The sequence below is a fragment of the Mauremys reevesii genome, linkage group 1, assembly GCF_016161935.1.
Source record: "Mauremys reevesii isolate NIE-2019 linkage group 1, ASM1616193v1, whole genome shotgun sequence".
Taxonomy (NCBI): domain Eukaryota; kingdom Metazoa; phylum Chordata; order Testudines; family Geoemydidae; genus Mauremys; species Mauremys reevesii.
In genome coordinates, this window is record NC_052623.1 from 318,335,968 (window position 1) to 318,359,206 (window position 23,239).

Sequence of the window (23,239 nt, forward strand, 5' to 3'; positions counted from 1 at the left end):
GAGACAGATAGACGTTTTCTTCATCTGTCCCCTCAGTCAACATGCTGGGTAATAGAAACTGCAGGGGGACTCTGGAACACATTGCAACAGCAGCGAGTCGGAGCCTTGCCCCCCTCACCCACTTGCAAGTTGAGGGAGGATCACTGGCAACAGCCCAGGAGTGGGGTGCTATTGCTTGGGATCAGAAGCCTGGAGGAGGCTGTGGGCCATGTGACGGCTGCTAAGACTGGCCTCCAGCTGGCTCCAACTGCCTCATGAGAGCCATGCAGCACTGGCTACTACTGTGCCAGATCCCCTCTCCGCTCATGGGAGAGCTAAAAGCCTGGTGGCCTCAAGCTCTAGAGGCAGGGCTGCGCAGGGGGATAATGACTACCTTGCAGACTTGTGTCACAGAATTTTGAGATCCCATATGAGCAGAGAGGTTGCATGTGCGGGCAGAAAAAAGTGAAATCTATTAAAGGACAAGGAAATAATTCAGGGAAAAATACAGTTGGAGATTGCAGCTAAACAAGTGGCTGGACCTTTTTGAGTTTACCAGTGCCAGACCTAGGACTATCCCCACCTAGATGTAGTCCCTAAAAAAGCTGAAGGAGAGTACAGGATTATTCACCATTTATTTTATCCACAGGTGATATGGTGCTTTTGTCTTTCATCACGTTTAAATCCCTTATCACCTGTGGATGAACACCTTTCACAAAACAATAATTCCATCTCACCTCTCAGTCCTCATCCTCAGAGGAAACCTGCACAACACCTTCAAAAGACAAACCTGGGAGCTTAAATTCATAACTTTGCTAGACAGTATAAATCATGGTCTTAATAAAGACACTGGATTTATGGCTCATTATAGCAATTTGTAACCCACTAACCGCCCCCACCCTTTCTTGTCCTATGACTGCAGATGTGTTAACAGGTCACTTCACATTGAACAGTTTCTTACAATGTGGGTTGACTACTTATGCTAAACACTCTATTCCACCTTGTATTTAGCTGTGACACTCTGACTAACTTTCCCAGACCTAAGAAGAGCTCTGTGTAGCCTGAAAGCTTGTTTCTTTCATCAATAGACATTGGTCCAATAAAAAAAAAAAAGACATTGCCTCACCTACCTTGTCTCTCTAACATCTGTACTTTGGCTTTTTTATTTCTACTCACTTACAAAAATCCACCTTTAAAGATAAGGTTGGGGGAGGAGGGGAATGTAAGGGATTTAATAGCTAATGATAACATGTACCATAAAGCCTCCAATACCTTGATACAACAGCATGCATTGTGAAATGGCTAAAGCCAAGATAATACCACATTGGGGTGACAGGTACTGGGCTACACGGAGCATTTTTTTAACTGAGAAATACCACCAATACCTACAGAGCGTTGTAAAGAATAACAATTACATCATTGCTTTATGAATTACTCTCTTTGTCATTTGTGATCTCCATGCTCATTAAATTATTTCATAATTGCTAGTTGAGGCATTGAAACATTATGGTACCTAATAATACCTATTCTTCCTTTTCTCATGCCAAATGAATAGCTCTGTTGAATGCAACTATTGTGATGCAATCTACATTGATGTGGTTTTGTTTTCTTCTTCAGTTTCCATTTTAATTAGAAGGTACATTCGTCTCTGATATCAATTCTGGATGCTCGGAACAGAAAACAAGAAGGTCAAGACAACTCCTGGTGAAAGGAAATCATCATATTCTCATTAGGTGATAAACAGCTTTCTAGGTCCTATTTGTTTGTATTGTATTCCTTTCCTATACCTGTTTAGTAGCCAAAATAGACAAGATATGAAAAAGGCACCTTCTGCCACTATTTTTATCATTTTTGTTACAAGTTGCTGTAAAAAGGCCCTCAATGGTGCTGCGAGCACTGGTGGACCATGGGGGACGTTTTACCAACATCAATGTCGGGTGGCCAGGCAAAGTTCATGACGCGCGTGTTTTCAGGAACTCTGCTCTGTTTAGACGCCTGCAGGAAGGTAGTTTCTTCCCGGACCACAAAATAACTCTTGGGGATGTGCAGATGCCTATAGTGATCCTCGGGGACCCAGCCTACCCGCTAATGCCCTGCCTCGTGAAGCCCTATGCAGGCGCCTTGCACAGCGACAAGGAACTCTTCAAGTACCAGCGAGCAGCGTGACCTGTGACTGTTCAGTTTCTTTACAGAGAAGCTGAACCTGCCCCTGTTTCTTTACCAAGTTACTGTTGACCAGCATCTGCAGTTACATACCCCGTCCACCCCGCTTCCCCCACTTCCAACACACATTTAAAAATAAAATACATGTTCCACTGTAACTTTACAAAGGTTTCTTTATTGATGACTTTGCATTAAACGGTTGAAACTGGGACGCAGACTGTGCTGGGTAGGGTGTGCGGTGATGTAAAGACCACCTCTAAACTCGAGGAATGACAGGCTCCTGCTCCCAGAGCGGTCTGCAGTGCCGGACTGGTTGTTTCAACGGAGCCTGCCATCCCTCCTTTTTGGGACTCTGTGTGCGGGGGCTATGTGGCCTTGTGGCGGGGGAGGACGGATACAGATTCCTCTGCTGCGTGGCTCTATGGTCCAGGACAGGGACCGTTGCATGAGATCTGTAACCCCCTCTCCCCCGCTACAAAGTCACGTACCCCCCCACCCACACAGAACCTGCAAACCACCTCCCATACCGACCAGGGTGCCTACTGACTGCACTGTGTGTGTGACCTGCTGCTGATCCTGCCCCCGTCTCTGTACCCTGCTAAAGGTGACTGTCCTATGCAATACCCTACCCCCTTCCCCACCCACCCCTTCAAACGCAGCATTGTGTAAAAAAGCATGACGGAAACAGTAATTAACAGCAAAGTATTTTTAATAATTAACCAGACAGTCAGGGGATGAAACTGGGATTGGGGCTAGGGTGAGTCAGGAAGGGAAGGAATTCTCAAAAATTAGGGTATGAGAGCTTTTGGGTACTTGAGCACTCTGCTGGGGTGCAGTGACAGTTTTCACGGCCCCTGGCGCCACTCCTTCTGGTTACTTTGGGTGACGGGAGGTATGGGACTTTGTGGCGGGGGAGGGCGGTTGCAGATACACTGCGGGGGGGCTCTGTCCTCCTGGCTGCGGTCCTGCAGAACATCCACAAGGCGCCGGAGCGTGTCCGTTTGCTCCCTCATTAGTCCAAGCAGCGTTTGAGTCGCCTGCTTGTCTTCCTCATGCCACCTCTCCTCCCGTTCGCTGTGTGAGCGCTGGTACAGAGAGAGGGTCTCCCTCCACTGGCTCTGCTGGTCCGCCTCGGCTCGGGAGCACCCCATAACTTCAGCGATCATCTCGTCCCGTGTCTTTCTCTTTCGCCGCCTAATCTTTGCCAGCCTCTGTGAGGGGGATGCTGTGGCAGGTCTGGAGACAGTCGAAGCTGTGTGATGGGAAAGAGGGAGTGAATTCCTTGCAAAGATACATTTCTGCGAACAATGAACACAGTCTAGTCTGTGTCTGTGAACAACACCATGCACAGCACCTATCTCGTCCGCACTCCTGCAGCAGGCAATCCGGAAAGCATAAACTCTGCCCCTGTTCTACCCCATCGCAGTGTCCCCCGACCCTTGCACTTCTGGGTTGAGATCCCAGTGCCTGATGGTGCAAATTTCATTGTCGCGGGTGGTTCTGGGTAAATGTAGTCAGTCATTCCTTCCTCCGGGAAAGCAATGCCAGATAATCATTTCGAGCCCATTTTCCCTGGATTGCCCTGGCAGACGCCATAGCGTGGCAACCATGGAGCCTGTTTTGCCTTTTGTCACTGTCACCGTATGTGTACTAGATGCCGCGGACAGAGGCGATTCAGCAGCGCTACACAGCAGCATTCATTTGCTTTTGCATGACAGCAGAGATGGTTATCAGCCATATTGCACCATCAACCACGCCAATGTAAATTGGCAAGGTGATGACGGGTAGCTGTCCTATTGCACTACACCTTCTGCTGCTGTCATAGGTGCCCCTGGCCGAGATCAGCCGGGGGCGCAAAAGACAAAACTGGGAATGACTCCCCGAGTCAATCCCTCCTTTATGGTATCTAAAAATAGAAACAGTCCCGCCTAGAATATGGGGCAACTGTACTAGGGTTGCAGTGTATCAGAGAACTACAGAGCACAGCCGCTCTGTGTCAGATCCCACAGGAATGACGAGCTGCGTGCCATTCACAGGGGGTGCCCCTGCAACAACCCTACCTGTTGCTTCCCTCCTCCTCCAGCCTTCCTGGGCTACCATTGTAGTGTCCCCCCATTTGTATGCTGAAGTAATAAGGAATGCAGGAATAAGAAACAGTGACTTGTTAGGGAAATGAAATGAGGGTAAGGCAGCCTCCAGCTGCTATGATAGTCCAGGCAGTACAGAATCTTTTCTTTACACATGAAGGGCGGGGGCTGATGGAGCTCAGCCCCCTGTTGCTATGATGAAGACGGTTAGCAGGCCGTCTACTTATGGGCTGATGATGAGGACAGGTAGCAGTCCTATTGCACTACACCATCTACCGCAAGGCTGATGATGAGGACGGGTACCAGTCATTTTGCACTATCAGTCACCCATGAGGCGGGGAGGGAGGGCAAGGATGCTACCATAGTGTGCCGCAGCATCGCATCTACCAGCAGCATTCAGTACACATAGGGTGACATTTACAAAAGTCAAGAGACGATTTCTTTCCCTTTTCCTTCTGGGGGTGGGGGGTGGCTGTACATTGACGAGCTATGCCCTGAACCACCGCGGACCCTGTGTTTGACCCTAGAAGCATTTTGAGCTCAGCCAAGAATGCAAATGATTTTCGGACACAGCGGAAACTGTGGGATAGCTTGCGTCCTCAGTCCCCCACCCCTTCCTCCCTCCATGAGCGTCCATTTGATTCTTTGGCTTGTCACGCAGCAGCGTGCTGACTCTCTGCTACGCCGTCTGTCCGGAGATTTTTTTAAAATACTTTGGACCAGGTGTAACATTATGGTAATTTTCCTAATTAGATGCAGGAGTCGCTGAGCGAGATCGCCCTGAGGAGGGTCACTGAAGGAGACAGAGAGCGCATGCTGCGTGAAAGCCAGCACAAACCAGGGGCCTATGCAGCCATGCTCAGGGAGGCAATGCTCCCTGAGTACCTCATGAAAGCCTGGTGCGGAAAGGTGTGCTACCACGGAGCACCCAATAAGGCAGCTCTCCCCAGGAACCTCCTGCGGAGGCTTTTCAATTACCTCCAGGAGAGCTTCGTGGAGATCCCCCAGGAGGATTTCTGTTTTATCCCCATATATATAGAGACCTCCTTTTCACATACTTCAGATTCCTGTTATATTAAGAATAAAAGTTTACATGTTTAAAGCACTTACCGAGTGATCCTTCCCCTGATTCAGGGTCCGGGTTAACGGCTGGGGAGGGTTGGTAGGGGATCTCCGTGACGGTGATGAAGAGATCCTGGCTGTCAGGGAAACCAGCGTTGTAAGCGCTGTCGCCTGCCTCGTCTTTCACAAACCCTTCCTCATCTTCCCCGTCCGCGAACATCGCCGAGGAACTGGCCGTCGACACTGTCCCATCGTCAGAGTCCATGGTCACTGGTGGGGCAGTGGTGGCAGGCTCCGTAGCGTCCGTTTGCCGCTTTGATTTTTTGGTAGCCTTGTCTGGGGTCCTTGATTTTCACGCGGCGCTGCGTTGCATCCCGCCTGTATCCTCTGTCTCTCATGGCTTTGGAGAACTTCTCATAGGTCTTTGCATTCCGTTTTTTGGAGCGCAGCTCCAAAAGCACAGACTCCTCGCCCCATACACCGATCAGATCCAAGACTTCCTGGTCAGTCTATGCCGGGTCCCTCTTTCTATTCAGAGATTGCATGAACTCCTCTGCTGGAGAGCTCTGCATTGCTGCCGGTGCTGCTGAGCTCGCCCCGATGTCCAACCACGAAATGAGATTCAAACTGTCCAGATAGGAAAAGGAATTCAAATTTTCCCGGGGCTTTTCCTGTGTGGCTGGTCAGAACATCGAAGCTCGGACTGCTGTCCAGAGTGTCAACAGAGTGGTGCAGTGTGGGATAGCTCCCGGAGCTACTAAGTTCGATTTGCATCCACACCTAGCCTAATTCGACATAGCCATGTCGAATTTAGCGCTACTCCCCTCGTCGGGGAGGAGTACAGAATTCGAACTAAAGAGCCCTCTATGTCGAATTAAATGGCTTCCTGGTGTGGATGGGTGCACGGTTAATTCGAATTAACGCTGCTAAATTTGAATTAAAGTCCTAGTGTAGACCAGGCCTTAGTTTCCCCCCACCCACTTTTTTTTCTTTGAGATTTAGCTTTAAGTGATAGGATGTGCATGTATCGATCTCAGGCAAGAATCTGGCTTTCAGATTTTTAACACTCAGCATTTAAAATATAAGTGTCCCATGCTAAAAAAATGCTACCTGTAAAATAACAGATCAGAAAACTAATCTACTTTTTGACTTGTCAAAAAATGAACTGTAGCCTCTTGACCTCTAAAGAGCCTGTCAGTGACAGAAAAGGCTACAAGAGCTTTGTAAATTCACTAAAACAAGATGGATAAAACAAGCTGTGCCACCAAACTCCTCGTTGTTTAAGCTGGATAAGTTTCTAGTGGAAAAACTATATTCACCCCAAATAGAACATTTACAAGAAAATCTGATTTCTTCTTCTTCATGTCATCCCTGAGCATCTTTTAGATTCATTAGCTTTCATGATTCTTCTGATTTTTAGTTTTATTGGCTGTTGTGATTCTTCTGATCTCAATATATTTCCTTACCAAATATCATGTCACTCATGGTGTGAAATGTGTCCATCTTTAGAAACCTAAAGCAAGTTGCAGAAAGCCTTTTTTTGACATTTCCATTAAACTTTCAACATCCACTCCGTAAAAAGCAATCTCCTTTTATAAAATAGGACATTTTCTGTCTGCCATGCACTGTAGGAGCTACACAACCAATATTTGCAATGGAGACTTATGGCACTATTTTCAGGCTTTGCATTCACTCTCTTCAGTGGGTTTGGTGAAAACAAGGGAGGTATGTATTGTTTTATATAACGGCTAATTCATTTCATGTACTTTACCACTAGAGTACCTGTCTAGCTGATGAACTGCTGCTGTTTTGATGCATGGAATGAAGGACTATTGTTGTTCTTTTAAAAAAAAAAAGTTAGCCTTTTACATATGAATATTGCACGTAGAGGAGAAGCCCTATTCCTTTTCTTCTTTTCCAAGTAATTAAGGATTTAAATTGCTCTTAAAAACTCTCCCATTACAAGAATGCTAGACATGTTTTTGTATTGATACACGTATCAATCAGAATCTTCCTATCATTTTGCATCTTATTAAAAATAAATCAAATGAAAGAAACTTCAGAGGTTACCTCCTGCATCAAACAATCTCAAATAAATTATTACTATCAGTTCAAGTACAGTATCAATGTGATCAGTATGCATTTGCATTTTACTTTATGGCTCAATAATGGCAAAGAAAATGGTCATAGCACTTTTCCTTAATTGTGAGAGTTCCGAATTAGCATATAAAAGTCTTAAAAAAAAATTAAGAGAAAACTGTTACTAGTGGTCCACTAATCACTGTGCTCTGAAGTCCAGTGTATAAATTAAATTCCTTAATGACTTCAGAACTGACAGTTGAGGTGGCACACAGTACAGGAGACAATATTATTTAAAACATTTAGTCAGTGTAGATTGAAGCATTTATTCAAAAGTTCATTTCTAACCATAAATTGGTTTACTAATGCCACCAAGCCACGCCAAGTATATGTAATAGGTGCAGCAGAGAATTGCTGAAGATTTTAGCTTAGGATTTGGAAGCACTGTAACTGTTGACTTCTAGAAGCCACAGTAATAAATAGGAACAACAATTGTGGCCTGGTCGAAAAATTTCAAAGAAAAATTTCCCCAAAACAGGGTTTCATCAAAACCAAGTTTTTTCTCTGGTACAGATCAACTTCAGTGGAATTTTCCATAAAGAATATAAATGTGCTTCAGTTGTAAAAGTCAACCTGACATGAGAAACATTTAGTTTCAGAATTTCTCCCTCTGCCTGAGCCACTGCAATGCATCATGGGAATTGTAGTGCCGTGTCCCTCCTGTTTCTATTCTCCAAACGGTCCCAGTCTCCTGGCCAGACTTCACCTCCCAGGAAGCACTGCAGTCTCTCATTGTAGTTGAGCAGCTGCAGTGCTTAACAGAAATTGTAGATTCTGAAACAAACCAAGAGGAAAGAGGAAACTTCAGCTCCCTCAGGGCACCACAGTTGCTCATGCACAGAGAGAGAGGGAAAACATTTACCTTCAATCAAAAATGTGAAAGTGGATCATTTCAGCATTCCCAAATGCTAATTTTTTATTCCACAAAAAGTTTTGCTATTTTGACTTTGCTTCCTGAATTAAGATAAAATCAAAATGGCAAAATACTGCAATTTCCCACAGGACAGAAGTTCTGTTTTTCAATCAGCTCTGGTAAAGAGCAGTTCCTTAAAGAAGCACAATCAGTCCCAGTTCACAGACCCAAAATTTAAACCCACCTAAAAATGCAAGATAAAGTTTTCAAACAGCTTTAAAAAAAATGACATTTTCAAAAGGTGCTGAGCACCTACATCTCCAATTTTCATCAGCATCTTTGAAAACTATTTAGGAACTGAATTTGAAACATTTATGTTTGAACATTTTGGATATTTTACACATTTCATCCTTTGTGGAAAAGCGTGAGTCCCCCTAAATGAAGGCTATTCATAATGCAAAATAAAATCCCAGCTACTTACAGTAGTAGCCAATTAACAATGAATCCAAGATGCTCGGAATGTTTGTGATTACAGGTGTACATACGTGACTTGGGAAATCTTTTTAGCCCAAGCAGCCAAATTATAAACAACTAAAAACAAGGGGCTGTAATGGGAGGTGTCAGGCAACCTTAATATAAGGATCACTTACCAGCTCCCCCAATAACAACATTGAAAGCTTTTTATTTAAAGACACATTGCTTAGAAAAGAACAATTGTTTAAGAAGTATATGCATACTTCTAAGTTTATTTTAAGCTAGTTAAAAAAATTAAAACAATAATATAATCCAAGTTGCACTTTCATCCATCCGTGTAACTATTCTCAAATGTGCAGAATGTGCTCTAAATGCAGCACACGTAAAGGTGTCAAATACAAACTCCAGTCTTTCTTTTTACGTATGCTGTTATCACAAGGAGAGGCTGGTATTCCCTGGTATACGGTTTGCATTAATAGACAAAGCCTGATCCTGAAATCTTATGTCCACATGCTCTCCTACTACAGTATTTTGGACTTAAGGCCTTCGATTCTTCCTGAATATTCTCAAAAAGATAGCTGTTTTCTTGAGGAAAATACAGGAGATTTCAAAAACTGTCTTTCCTGCTACTATTAATAATGAGCATGGAAGATGTAAATTGCACGTTTATTTATATTACTGCTCAGTAAAATGGATAATTTGTTTGTGAACTTCTACAGCTTTGAGTCCATGGCAGATGACAAACTATGTGTTAATAGTCGCAGAGGTAGAGTTAAGGCAAAAATAATTAAATTAAGGAAAAGAGAAAGAAAAAACAAAAGCAGACTTCTGATTTGCCTCTTTCTAGTTTTGCCCACAAGGGAAATCAAATTAAATAAATATGATAATACTTTCCCACATCATAAGAGAGATTCTTACCCTTAACCTCTGGAGAAGATATACAGGTGAGCTGAAACAATGGAGGATAGGAAGTGAAAGCCAAAATGGACTGATGGATTAAAAAGAATCCAGAGTTGATCAGACAACCTTCACTTTCATTCCTAATTATGGCCAACAGTATTCCTGTGTATTTAATAAATTAGCATGGAATTTATACAAGATTGCCAGTCACAAGGAGAGAGAGTGTGACGTTTTGTAACTTTTATACTAAAATGTTCCCAATTAATATTATGTTGTTAAAAATAAGGGTGAAATAACCTAACTTAGCATTGAGGTTCACACCTCTAGGTTGGTTACAGAAAATTTATTTAATAGAGGACCACCAGGCAATACTTTGAATGATGCAACCAAACTTTATTTTAAAAAATGATTAGTTTTTTTAAACAGGCATTCAATTATTACTTACACAAATGCTACTATTATACAGTAGAACCTCAGTTACTGACACCTTGGGAATGGACGTTGTTCATAACTCTGAACAAGACGTTATGGGATGCTCCTCAGGGCAGACTGCTCAGAGTGGGGTCTCTCAGCTCTGCTTGCGATATTAGCATCTTCATTTTCTACCTGTAAGTGGCTGCCTGGCAAGTGGGTGTGGGGACAGGCAGCTGGTTCTAGCCCCTGGCTGCAAGGGTGATGAGTGAGGTATCCTGGGGCTGTAGCCCTTTAAAACTGAGCTATTCCTTCAGAGCACAGCATGGAGGCAGGAGCTTGGGCCAGGCCAGGTTCCAGCAGGAGCTCGGGAAGTTTCTTTCCTGGCTCTTACTGAGCATCCAAGCTTGTCCCCCTCCCTCCGGGGAAGGAGGGGAAGGAACTGCACTCATAGATTACAGCAGGGGTCCCCAACCTTTTTAGGTCCAGGGACTGGTTTCGTTTGCCGGACCCTCCGCAGGCGTGCCTGCCGCGGGACGAGCGCTCCCTCCGCAGTCGTGCCTGCGGGAGGTCCGCTGCTCCCGGGGCTCAGCTGGAGCTTCCGCAGGCATGCCTGCGGGAGGTCCACCAGCTCCAGTGGAGCTTCCGGGAGCAGCGGACCTCCCGCAGGCACGACTGCGGAGGGAGCGCTCGTCCCGCGGCTCAGCTGGACCTCCCGCAGGCACGCCTGCGGAAGCTCCACTGGGTCAGTTCGCGGCCCGGTTTCTAAGAGGCCGCGGACCGGTACCGGGCCGCGGACCGGGGGTTGGGGACCCCTGGATTACAGGGAAGCAGAGAAGACCCCAGCGCTGCTCCTGCTCTCCCTGCTCAGAGGCTCACAGCTGTGCCTGTGAAACTAAGTCAGCATCTTCACCTCCTACTTGTAAGTGGCTGTGCTCCCCATCCCCCGTGTGGCGAGTAGGGGGTGGGGACAGGCAGCCCAGATGTGCCTACCTTTAAAATGCAATACAGGCATAATACAATATTCACTATTTTTTTTTTTGGTCTCCACTGCTGCCTGATTGCTTACTTCTGGTTCCACATGGTGTCCGGTTGACCGGTCAGTCCGTAAGTCTGGTGTTCATATCTTTGAGGTTCTACTATACTCACATTCAATGACAAAATGGTATATCAATGGGGGGTGGGGGTGGGAAATCAGTCCACTGATAACAGAGGAAGTACAGACTTATAACACTAGAACCTAATGGTACCCTTCGGATGTTAACCCTTCGGGCACTCTCTCACAATTCAGCAAAACTACACCTTCTATGCTCCATTATCATCCTAATTAATATTATGTTAGCCTCTATCATAATTATATTTCCTCCACCTTCTTGTTGTCTTTTCACACGACTTAATTTAACATCTGCACCAATGTCCCCCCCTACTATCAATATAGATAGCATTTTAGTAAAACGTTTACAATTCTCAAAAACATCCATTGAAAACTGTGCTCAAACCAGTTATAACCAAAACATAATGGTAACATAACCCTACATCATGTCGTTGCTGATTCTTACTTTCCCATAATTTATCTCCAAGTTATCTTTGACTTTTTTCACACTAGGAACTTAAGTTTCCCATACTCCTCTACATTTAGGCTAATTTAGGCCCAAAACCTAAGGTTTACTTATTTCTTAACCAAAGCCATGCTATAGGCTACAGCTCACCTGACAATATTGTGATCCTGAATCCTGCTCTTAGTTTAAAGGGGAAAATGTACATATGTTTGCACATAAACCCTAATTATCAAAAATTAAATTATGGTCTAGCTATTTAACATGAGTATGAAAATTCTAAATATAACTACAAAAATGGGGAAGGACTAATCATAAGAAGGTAGTAAGAAATAATATTCTAGAATCATTTAAATAATCAACAAATGTTACGTGATATATTCACTTACCTCTAATGTGAATGATAGCACCACATCTGACTTTGACAGCTGAATTTCATTTTCATCTCCTATGTCCAAGAAAGCAGAATTCTGTGATCGCTTTAACTTCTGCAATTTAAATTCTGGGCCACCTTTAGACACTGGAAGACTTTCCAAATTTGCCATTAGCAAATTCACTGAAGACCGCAACTCTTCTATAAACATGTTCTCCATTTCTTTCGCTACAAACTTTGGAAATTTTCTTTCCTTGAAAATATTTTTAAAATTCAGAATGTCATTAATTATGTCATATTATAAATTTTGTTTAACTTACTAATCAATGGGCTATGTGCTTGCAGCCAGAGATAGTTAATTAAAATATAAATCTGAACTTTAATGATTATCTAGGATTACATGTTACAAATACTTGGCTTTGGAAATCTATCCTAAATACATTGCTGTCTTTAGCCAGAAACAATGTGAATTGAATTGAGGAATTCCATCAAATACTTCAAACAGATTAAACCAAATTGCAACTTCTTGAGTACTTACAGAGAAAAACAGATTAAAGGGCATCTTTCAAAGGAGGCAGGGCCAAATAATTCATTCTACCTTAATTTCAAAATGTGAGTATGTGCATGCATTTTACACAGTCTCTCTGCTCTACTTGTATGTTCATCAACTTACTGTATCCCTTTAATGTTCACTGTTAATACACCTCTACCTCGATATAACGCTGCCCTCGGGAGCCAAAAAATCTTACCGCGTTATAGGTGAAATCGCGTTATATCAAACTTGATTTGATCCGCTGGAGCGCTGCTTTACCACGTTATATCCGAATTCGTGTTCTATCGGATAGCGTTATATCGGGGTAGAGGTGTATCTGACAAGCTGACACAAAATTCCATTGTCCAGTAGTAATTTTGCTATTTAAAACTCTTCATATCTGGACACAGAAAGCTTAAAAAAAAGTAAAATCAAACTGTACTCTTATTTTTTTAAATCATTATTTTAGATGACAATGCTAATTATGCTAGAGAAAGACTTGTTTTAAAATGGAACTTATAGGGTAGCTAAGAGCTAACTTTCACTCTCAGTAGGAGTTAAACAGACAATAGTGTGTAAGCTCTGCCAACCTGCACTGTAAAAAAACAAAACAAAACAAAACACCCTACCTATGGTCAATGAGTAATATAAAAGCATTGTGTGATCAGTGGACAAAGAGAAACAATACAGCTTTCTATTAACCACATATGTGAAGCATGAGGAATAGTACGCCCAACTTTTTGCTGGAAAAAACAGACATCTCTCTGTTGAACTACAGAAAATTCCCCACTACCTGTTTCTAGTAAGGAGGCTGAAAATAATGGCCATTTAAAATCTTTACAATTGCTTTTTGCTACACATACCGTGTACAAGGAACAACAGGAACACATAGCAGTTAAATGACAGATTTCAGTCACAAATCTCAAAACCTTTAAAAAAATGCAGGTAAGCATTTTGAGTACTGTTTTATAGATGAGACACATATAGCTTAAGTGACATTCCCAAGGACACTCATTCAGTCAATTGCATCACTGAGTATAACTCTAAGGACTCTTGATGCATGGTCTGATGAGCAGGCTTATGCCAGGTAAAGGAAATACCATTCTAATTTAATTAAGTAACATTTTAAAAATTTTAAGATTTGAATGGTTCAAGGGCAACCACCAGAAGGCAAGCCAATTGCAATCAGAAATATTTTATACAAGTCTAACAGTCAAAGGCAGTACACAAAACAGATTTTTAAAAAAATCTTGCTTTGTGACAGCAATAAAATTGTAACAAGTTAAAACTCAGAGTGGTTTTAAGCAAAGCCCTTCCCAATGCTTTTCAAATTATAGATTACAAAGTTACATTTAAAAATGTCTTACTAGGATAACAAATAATATTCTGACTGTATGTGGGACGTTTTAGAATGTTAAAGATAGAACATTAGTCAATTGTGTTAAATGATCTTTCTTCTTACTTTCCTCAATTATTTTCAGTAAAGGTGATCTCCAAAAGTCTAACGCAGCACTAACTCTCACTAGCAGCAAAAATAGTGGTGGCAACAATAGTGCCTATATTTCAAAACAAGTCACATTTGTAAATTTGCATTGTGCAATAAGCTTCTACTCTGGATTAGATCATTTTCTGCACTCAAAAAGGAGCCCTCTATTACCCACTTGCCCCTGTCTCACGAAAGTATAGTCTAGCATCTTCAGTATATAGGCTATGTTTTTTTCATAATACATTTCAAGAGAAGTCAAGTTGTGACAAATTGTGATATCCGATATTTATTACAGATATTTTAGAGCAATAAGGTTTCTATTCTTTCCCCCCACCTCAATTATATTTCAAACTCAAGGTGGGGGATGTAGTCTGGTGAAGTTGATTTATGAAGCCCAAATCTTCTCAGAGATAATGCCTCCCACAAGGCTGTAATCATCAGGGCTATGATTAGGATTAGTGCAACATAATGGAACAAGCCCATGTTACTGGATGAGAAGTGGATCACTCGATAAAGTACCCTGTTCTGTTTACTCCCTCTGAAGCATCTGGCGCTGGCCTCTGTTGGTCTGACCCAGTACGGCCATTCTTATGGCCTTAAGCCATCCACTTTTGATAACAGACTGGAAGGTCCTGCAACCTGGAAAAGAAGCTGAGGGAAAAATGGATTCCCTAGAAGATATACTGATGAATCCTGAAAGAAAAGGTTGAAAAGGCTAGAAGGAGAAGTAGGAGATAGTTCAGGCTGAAACACTTGAAACCTGGGTGGTTTGAGTGCTGATAGGCTGTTGAATCAGACAAGGAAGTCAGATTCCAGGGTCTCGGGGACAAGAGAGATGGTGGAGAAGGCTAGTCTGTCTGCTGCATGTAAGAAACATGATCTATCAGGTTAGGGAAGCAGGAGCGCCACCAGCTTTTTTGCCGCCCTAGGCGGCGGAAGGTCCCGCCCCCAAAATGCCGCCCCCAACAGAGGTGGCGGAAAGTCCGGCCACGGTCGCTGCCCCCCAAATGTTAGTGCCCTAGGCAATCGCCTAGGTCTCCTAATGGGTTGCGCCGGCCCTGTAGGGAAGTCAAAATCAGTCAGACATGATGCTGGCCACATCAGTCCCTTGTGTACCATTGGCTATGAAACTGACAAGCCTTAACCATGTTATCAGCTTGGGGGAACTTTGTTATGAAGAGGATGGTGATCAATTGTTCTCCGTGTCCAATGAAGGCAGGACAACAAGTAATGGGCTTAATCTGCAGCAAGGGAGAATTAGGTTAGATATTAGGAAAAACTTTCTAACTATGTAGTTAAGCTCTGGAATAGGCTTCCAAGAGAGGCTGTGAAATCTCCACCCTTGGAAGTTTTTAAGAACAAGTTAGACAAACACCTGTCGGGGCGGTCTAGGTTTACTTAGTCCTGCCTCAGCACAGGGACCTGGACTCGATGACCTCTCAATGTCCCTTCCAGCCCCATCGTTGTAGGATTACTAACATGGTATTGATTCTGCTCCTTAACAGGATGAGCACAACAACCCCAGTCAAGTTTCCATGAAGAATATTCATAGAAAACAAATTTAAAGAAGCCTTGCAAACGATTACTAAAAGAAACTGAGCATGTGCCCTCTTTTGCTTCTTTATGATGCACAAAGAAAGCCCAAAAATTGTTTGTTATTTGCTTTCTTTATTTTTTTGTAAACATAGAAAAGTAAAGAATATAATATTTGGTCCTCCTTGTTCTTGCTGGAGAACTTCTAGGAAGTCTCAAAAAGAACAGGAGTACTTGTGGCACCTTAAAGACTAACAAATTTATTTTAGCATGAGCTTTCGTGAGCTACAGCTCACTTCTTCGGATGCATAGAATGGAACACACAGACAGGAGATATTTATACATACAGAGAACATGAAAAGGTGGAAGTATGCATAACAACAGGAAAAGTCTAATCAATTGAGATGAGCTATCATCAGCAGGAGGAAAAAAAACTTTTTGAAGTGATAATTAAGATGGCCCATAGAAGGTGTGAGGAGAACTTAACATAGGGAAATAGATTCAATTAGGAAGTCTCAGAGTTCACAATATACATCTCTAACACTTTAATTGTAGGTGCTGTAGGTGTTGAATCTTAATTTTGAAAAAGGCTTCCTTGCTAGGCAATGAAGTTAAATAGGTTAACTAAACAAACAACTTTTCTAGTCTCACTAACATTAAAATTAGTTAAAACAGATATTAGCATTATAAGAATGTTTTTAGACTTTATGGAATGCTTGTAGGATGCTGCATGTATTAACCCTACTTGCAATATCTGTATCCCATGGTTTAAAGTTATATTGCGTGTTTGCATTGTAAATCTCTGTAACTGTGTATCACCAAGCAGGAAAAGAAGCATTAATTAAGGTAAAGTGCTCATCTTGCACACAAGATGGCCCATTGAAAATAAATGAGACATTGTGTAGTACCAAAGGACAGAGACCTTGTTGATTGCATTCCTCACTCCAGAAAGAGGAAACCTGTGCATGAACTCATCCCATCAGCTTGGAATCTGAGGTGAAGGGGATAAAAATCCCTGTCAAAGAGAAACTTGGTCTCTTTATGCTGCCAGGACTCTGAGGGGCAAAGATTCCTAAACGTAAGCAAGAAATCCCCATGCTGCTTATCATGTGTCAGCCCTAAAGGACACCTAGAGCTGCTTATTATAGAAACTTATATTACCTTTTTAAATCTAAGACAGTAACTCGTTTGTGTTTTCTGTTTTAACCACCCATTTCTTTTCTTAGTTAATAAATCTTTAGCCAGGATTGGCTACAGGCGTTGTCTTTGATTTGAGATCTGAGTAGAGTTGATCTGAGGTAAGTGACTGGTCCTTTGGGACTGAGAGTTACCTAAATATTATTGGAGTACTTGTGGCACCTTAAAGACTAACAAATTTATTTTAGCATGAGCTTTCGTGAGCTAAAGCTCACTTCTTCGGATGCATAGAATGGAACACACAGACAGGGGATATTTATACATACAGAGAACATGAAAAGGTGGAAGTATGCATACCAACAGGCAGAGTCTAATCAATTGAGATGAGCTATCCTTAGCAGGAGGAAAAAAAACTTTTTTAAGTGATAATTAAGATGGCCCATAGAAGGTGTGAGGAGAACTTAACATAGGGAAATAGATTCAATTGGTGTAATGACCCAACCATTCCCAGTCTTTGTTTAGACTTTGTTTGTTTTTTTGTTGCAAAATTGCCACCTTCAAGTCTGTCACTGACTGGCCTGTCTCCTCGCTTATAGACAGCCTCCCAACCTGAAGCAAATACTCACCAGCAACCGCACACCATACAACATAAACACTAACCCAGGAACCTATCCTTGCAATAAAGCCCGATGCCAGCTCTGTCCACATATCCATTCAAGTGACACCATCACAGGACCTAATCACATCAGACACGCCATCAGGGGCTCGTACACCTGCACATCTACCAACGTGATATATGCCATCATGTGCCAGCAATGCCCCTCTGCCATGTACATTGGCCAAACCGGACAGTCTCTACGCAAAAGAATAAATGGACACAAATCTGACATCAGGAATCATAACATTCAAAAACCAGTGGGAGAACACTTCAACCTTTCTAACCACTCAGTGACAGACTTGAAGGTGGCAATTTTGCAACAAAAAAACTTCAAAAACAGACTCCAAAGAGAGACTGCTGAACTTGAATTAATATGCAAACTAGATACTATTAACTGTGGTCTAAACAAAGACTGGGAATGGTTGGGTCATTACACCAATTGAATCTATTTCCCTATGTTAAGTTCTCCTCACACCTTCTATGGGCCATCTTAATGATCACTTCAAAAAGTTTTTTTTCCTCCTGCTAACGATAGCTCATCTCAATTGATTAGACTCTGCCTGTTGGTATGCATACTTCCACCTTTTCATGTTCTCTGTATGTATAAATATCTCCTGTCTGTGTGTTCCATTCTATGCATCCGAAGAAGTGAGCTTTAGCTCACGAAAGCTCATGCTAAAATAAATTTGTTAGTCTTTAAGGTGCCACAAGTACTCCTGTTTTTTTTTGCGGATACAGACTAACACGGCTGCTACTCTGAAACCTAAATATTATTGTGATTTTTGGTGTAAAGTGATCATCTAACACATATTCCAGCTTGCCTGGGTGGCAAGTTAGACTGAAATGCCCAAGGGAACTGTCTGTGACTCCATGGTAAAACTTGTTTCAAAGTGGTAGCCGTGTTAGTCTGTATCAGCAAAAAGAATGAGTACTAACTTGTGGCACCTTAGAGACTAACAAATTGGGGTTTAGCCCACGAAAGCTTATGCCCAAATAAATGTGTTAATCTCTAAGGTGCCACAAGTACTCCTCATTCCTTCCACGGTAAGACTGTCATAGTGCTTTAGGAGTTCACACTTGTTACTGGGTTGGTGAAATCTAATTATAGAGCATACAATCGGATTAGGGTGTCTGCCCTGTTTTTTTGACAGTCTGCCCTGAGGTTGACACTCACGATCATGAGCCACTCCAGATGGCGTGACATCACCCAATCCCCATTTATTTGAATATTTCTGATCTCAAGCACATTTCAGATATATGGAGCAATACAGTATTTTCCATACCAAACCAATAATAAAAAAATAAAAAACAACAGTAACTGTTATTTTGATATGTAGAAAGATAACTTAATTGCATTGTCAAAATAACAAAACGTTTATACTTCTAATTTACTTATTAAACTCCCCTCTGAAGTGTTCATTTTCATTCATTCAGTATGACTGAGTAGCTCATGGCAAGGACTGAAGTGAAGTCACAAATGAGTTGAGCTTTGCTGTAGTGAAAAGCATATTGCATTTTCACTGTCTGATATATCTTGACACACCATGTGAGCTTCACATAAATGAAAGAAACTGGCAGAGAACTCAACAGAATTATTTCTACTTTCCTGAGTATAAAAATAAAGAAAAATGTGGAGGGGAAAAAAACAAGATCAAAGTAAGCTTAAAATACTAAATACTAAAATAAATGAATATCTGTTAATTAGCATAGGCTATTGAACAGGAAAGAAAGGGCAATGAATGTGGAACAAACATTTCAAGTAGTCTTCTCTCATATCTTACAAGTTCCCTTATGGAAAAATCCTATGGAATCTTATAGAGAATTATACCCGTGCCATTGAATTCCACAGGCTGATTTAAACATTCTATAGATAAGAAACAATTTTCTATTAGACTCTGTAGATGGTTTAGAATAATTTATATTAAACTCTATTAGCTACAATCCTGTTAAATTATATAGGACAAGCCCATAAATGTGTATTATAATCATGGGCAGACCTAATAAAACAATTAAATGAAAAAAGTTTAATAAAGCCCTGTTATGATGCAAATATTGCCAAATAGAATGTCTCACAATGTAAAAGGTCAAAGAAAATTTCCACTGGTCTAAACCTATGCTATTAAAGAAAGGGACCATGGACAAACATGATGCAGACTATGGCTGGAATTATCTCCCTGAACTTTTGAAAGTAAAGGCTAAGTCAAAATGCAACTTAAGAAGAATGCAGTTTAAGTTTCTTTAAGGTCAAAATAAACAAACGCTAACAGACTTTTAAAAATTAAAGCATTTACTCTAAAGCCCCAAGTACCATGAATGTTACATTATGGTTATCAGCTTTTATTTACTTATTTTGATAGGAATATATGCTATGTTAAAAAGCGTTATAGGGAATTCTTATTTCTATTTCTGTGTGTGCTTCTCTAATCATTGGTGAGTATCATTCCCTCGTATCTGAGAGATATTTGACTAGTCCTGGATCACATGTAGGTAATCTCTCTCTCACTCTCACACTCTCTCTCTCTCAAAAAGAACAGGAGTACTTGTGGCCCCTTAGAGAATAACAAATTTATTTGAGCATAAGCTTTTGTGGGCTACAGCCCACTTTATCGGATGCATAGAATGGAACATATAATGAGGAGATGTATACACATACAGAGAACTTGAAAAGGTGAGAGTAGCCCTACCAACTCAAAGAGGCTAATTACACCCCCCCCAAGATGCCGCATCCTACCTATTAAAGTAAGTGAAAGTACTTGTCAATCCATTCTTATTGTGATAGGTAATTAAAAATGAAAAGATATAAAATAGGCCATCAGTTGAGAGAGAGGGTCATCTATACTAATGGGGCTTAGTTTGCAGCCTTCCCTCAAGTTGCCAGAATACCGCCATAGCATTCAGTAAGCCCCCCCTCCTGCCCAAATCTCCCCCACTGCACACTGCAGGCTGCAAGGGGGATAATGTAATGCTGTTTACATGAATGCTACATTGCTCCTATGCAGGTGGAATTCTGCCCCAGCAGAATGGTCCCTGCATGCAGCCAGAGTGACCTATTGGAGCTGGAACTAGGGCCAGAACTGGTCCCTAAATCTCAGGGATCAATTCACCCATTACTGAAAAGCAGCCTTTGTTTGCTCATTTTGAAGATTGAAAAATAACAGACAGTTGAAAGTAGGGGAGAAATTGAACTGGCAACCACTGAATCATTGAATATGATTACATGAGTGTGGTGTTTAGCTGTGCTTGTAATTATTAGAACTGAGAGCACTGGCTGTTGGGAGTCTGAAAGGACAGGAAACAGGAAGGAGGGGGGAGGAGTTGAGGAGGCTGAGTGAGAGTTACAGAGTGTGCAGCAGCAGCTTGGTAAAAGGGTTTCCACTGTAAAAATAAAGTCCTGTTAAAGTTTGTTAGTACCTTGCCTGCTTGATACAACAGTGAGCTGGAGTTTGGCCAGGACATTGGCACTAGCATTTCAACATTACTGCAGCACTACTGTGACTTAAATGCTCTACAGCAGGGGTAGGCAACCTATGGCACGCTTGCCGAAGGCGGCACTTGAGCTGATTTTCAGTGGCACTCACACCGGGTCCTGGCCACCAGACTGGGGAACTCTGCATTTTAATTTAATTTTAATTGAAGCTTCTTAAACATTTGAAAAACCTTATTTACTTTACATACAGTAGTTTAGTTCTATATTATAGACTTATAGAAAAAAGACCTTCTAAAAATGTTAAAATGTATTACTGGCACACGGAACCTTAAATTACAGTGAATAAATGAAGACTCAGCACACCACTTCTGAAAGGTTGCCGACCCCTGCTCTACAGAGATCCCAAACTTACGGCTAACATATCACACTACATGAGTGTCTCTTTATTCTGATGGTAATGGGACAATTTTTATTGTGAAGTGGATATTTACAGGAAAGCAAAAAGCTCTCTCAACTGTGGCATAATTTGCTAATATGGATAAAAATCCATTATACCAAGATGCACTTTGATATACATTTCTAAGTCTGTCAGCTGGAAAGAGATAACAAATATACTGAAGTTTGTCTTCTTGAATAATTCTATCCTATCCTAGATCAACACTTTCTAACATTCTTGCATTCACTAGGTGCAGTAGCTAATCTTTTTTGATAATATATATACCTGGCGTATAATTATGAACTCTAATATCAAAATTAGTATGTAATATTTTACAGGAAAACATGGGTCAGATCTTAAAATACCATGTGCTGGGGAAACTTTAAAAATATATGTTGATCACCAAAGACTGTAGTTCTGTCAGTCTTTTTAAGTTGGATCACTGCTGCTAAAAAAGCCAGTTTTCACGGAAAGAATCCATAATTCCTAATTTTGACGGTCAAAAATAAAAACGATCTGGGAATACCTTACATATGACAAACAATTCCTCTGAGTGCAAGAAGCCAGTCTTAAATTGTTGTTGGAATGGAATGGAATGGTAAACAGTATTATACTGTTCAGCAACTAGGTGGCACTGTGTGAAAAAATACCATTTTTAAAACTTCAGCCATATCTGGCAGAGCAGTAAAGGATCTTGATTAACAGAGCTGATGTGTATAAGCACGCTCTGTGACCAGACCATATCTGATACAAAAGAACATGGCATGGTGTCAGAAATAAAGAAAGAACAGAAACAGAAGGAAAACAGCAACAAAGGTTACAGACAGAAGAAACAAAGCAACAAAAGTTGTAGGACCTTATCAATCTGCTACTCTTCAATGCCCCAGAGAACTTCAGCTTTGACAAACATTCACAATGAACAGACTGGAAACAATAATTTTGCAAGATTTTGCATTGCAAACAAACTCCACAAAGAAACTGGTGATATAGAAGTATTTTCTGTAATTTATGCTATGGGACAGCAGGCAGAGCATATATTTAAATCCTTTGATTTTAGTGAAGACAATCACAAACATGACCGTGAAGGAGTTCTGGCTAAGTCTGGCTATGTCTTTATACTCCAGAGAAATGTGATTTATCAAAGAACATTTTTTTGCAGCAGAGAATTCAAGAACCAGGAGAAATGTATGTTTTATAAGAGCTCTACATGTATTGGCTGAAAACTGAGATTTTGGGGATGCAAAACTTAAAAATATCAGACAGGCTGGTTATTGGGTTAATTGATAAAAATCTTTCACAGCAGCTACAAGTGAAGAGAGATTTAACCCTAGCCACAGCTATACAGAATGGCAAAGTAGTCAGAATTAGTCAAAGAACAGAACAAAAAGCAGGAGCAACCTGAAAAACCTGAAACTAGCTTAAAAGTTATAAACAGACACTTGAAAGTGAAAAGTCATTATCATAAAACCACTGAGGCAGGGAAAGAGAACTACCTACCAGGCTAAGACGTATGAAGCCCCAGGGACTTTAGTATTGCCCGTGAGTCTTTCAGGCTGTGGAGCTTAGAGTCTGTTTGCGCCGAGAAAAGCCCTAAACAGTCAAAAGGAAAGTCCTGGATTGTCTGCTGAACTTTGTGCAGGAGTCCCGACACCTGAAGCCATGAGCTCCTTCTCATGGCTACGACTGTCAACAAAGTACGGGTTGCCGAGTCCACCCAATCTAGAGAGGCCTGTAAGGAGGTCGTTGCAACGACCTTGCCTTCCTCAAGAACAGCAGCAAAGTCCTAGTGGGAGTCCACCGGGAGTAGCTCCTTGAATTTAGACAACATGGTCCAAGAGTTAAAACTGTAGCAACTAAGGCTGCCTGCTGGTTGGAAATGTGAAGATGGACCCCGCGGAAGAATACACCTTCCTACCGAAGAGATTCAGTTTCTTCGCCTCCTTGGACTTAGTAGTAGGTCCCGGTTGTCCTTGTCTTTCCGTTTGGTTGGAAACCGCCACCACCAGAGTGCCCAGCTGAGGGTGAGTGAACAG

The 23,239-nt window shown here is 41.7% G+C and overlaps 1 protein-coding gene across 5 annotated transcripts in view; it reads right to left on the minus strand.

Moving 5' to 3' along the window:
* The window catches only part of CADPS2 (calcium dependent secretion activator 2), a 530,263-nt gene that overhangs the window by 299,003 nt on the left and 208,021 nt on the right, over nt 1–23,239 (minus strand). For all 5 annotated transcript variants that reach the window (XM_039510109.1, XM_039510118.1, XM_039510136.1 and 2 more), the window contains one exon: nt 12,014–12,250. In XM_039510109.1, coding sequence (XP_039366043.1) covers nt 12,014–12,250 — 237 coding nt within the window. The remainder of the gene's footprint in view (nt 1–12,013; nt 12,251–23,239) is intronic.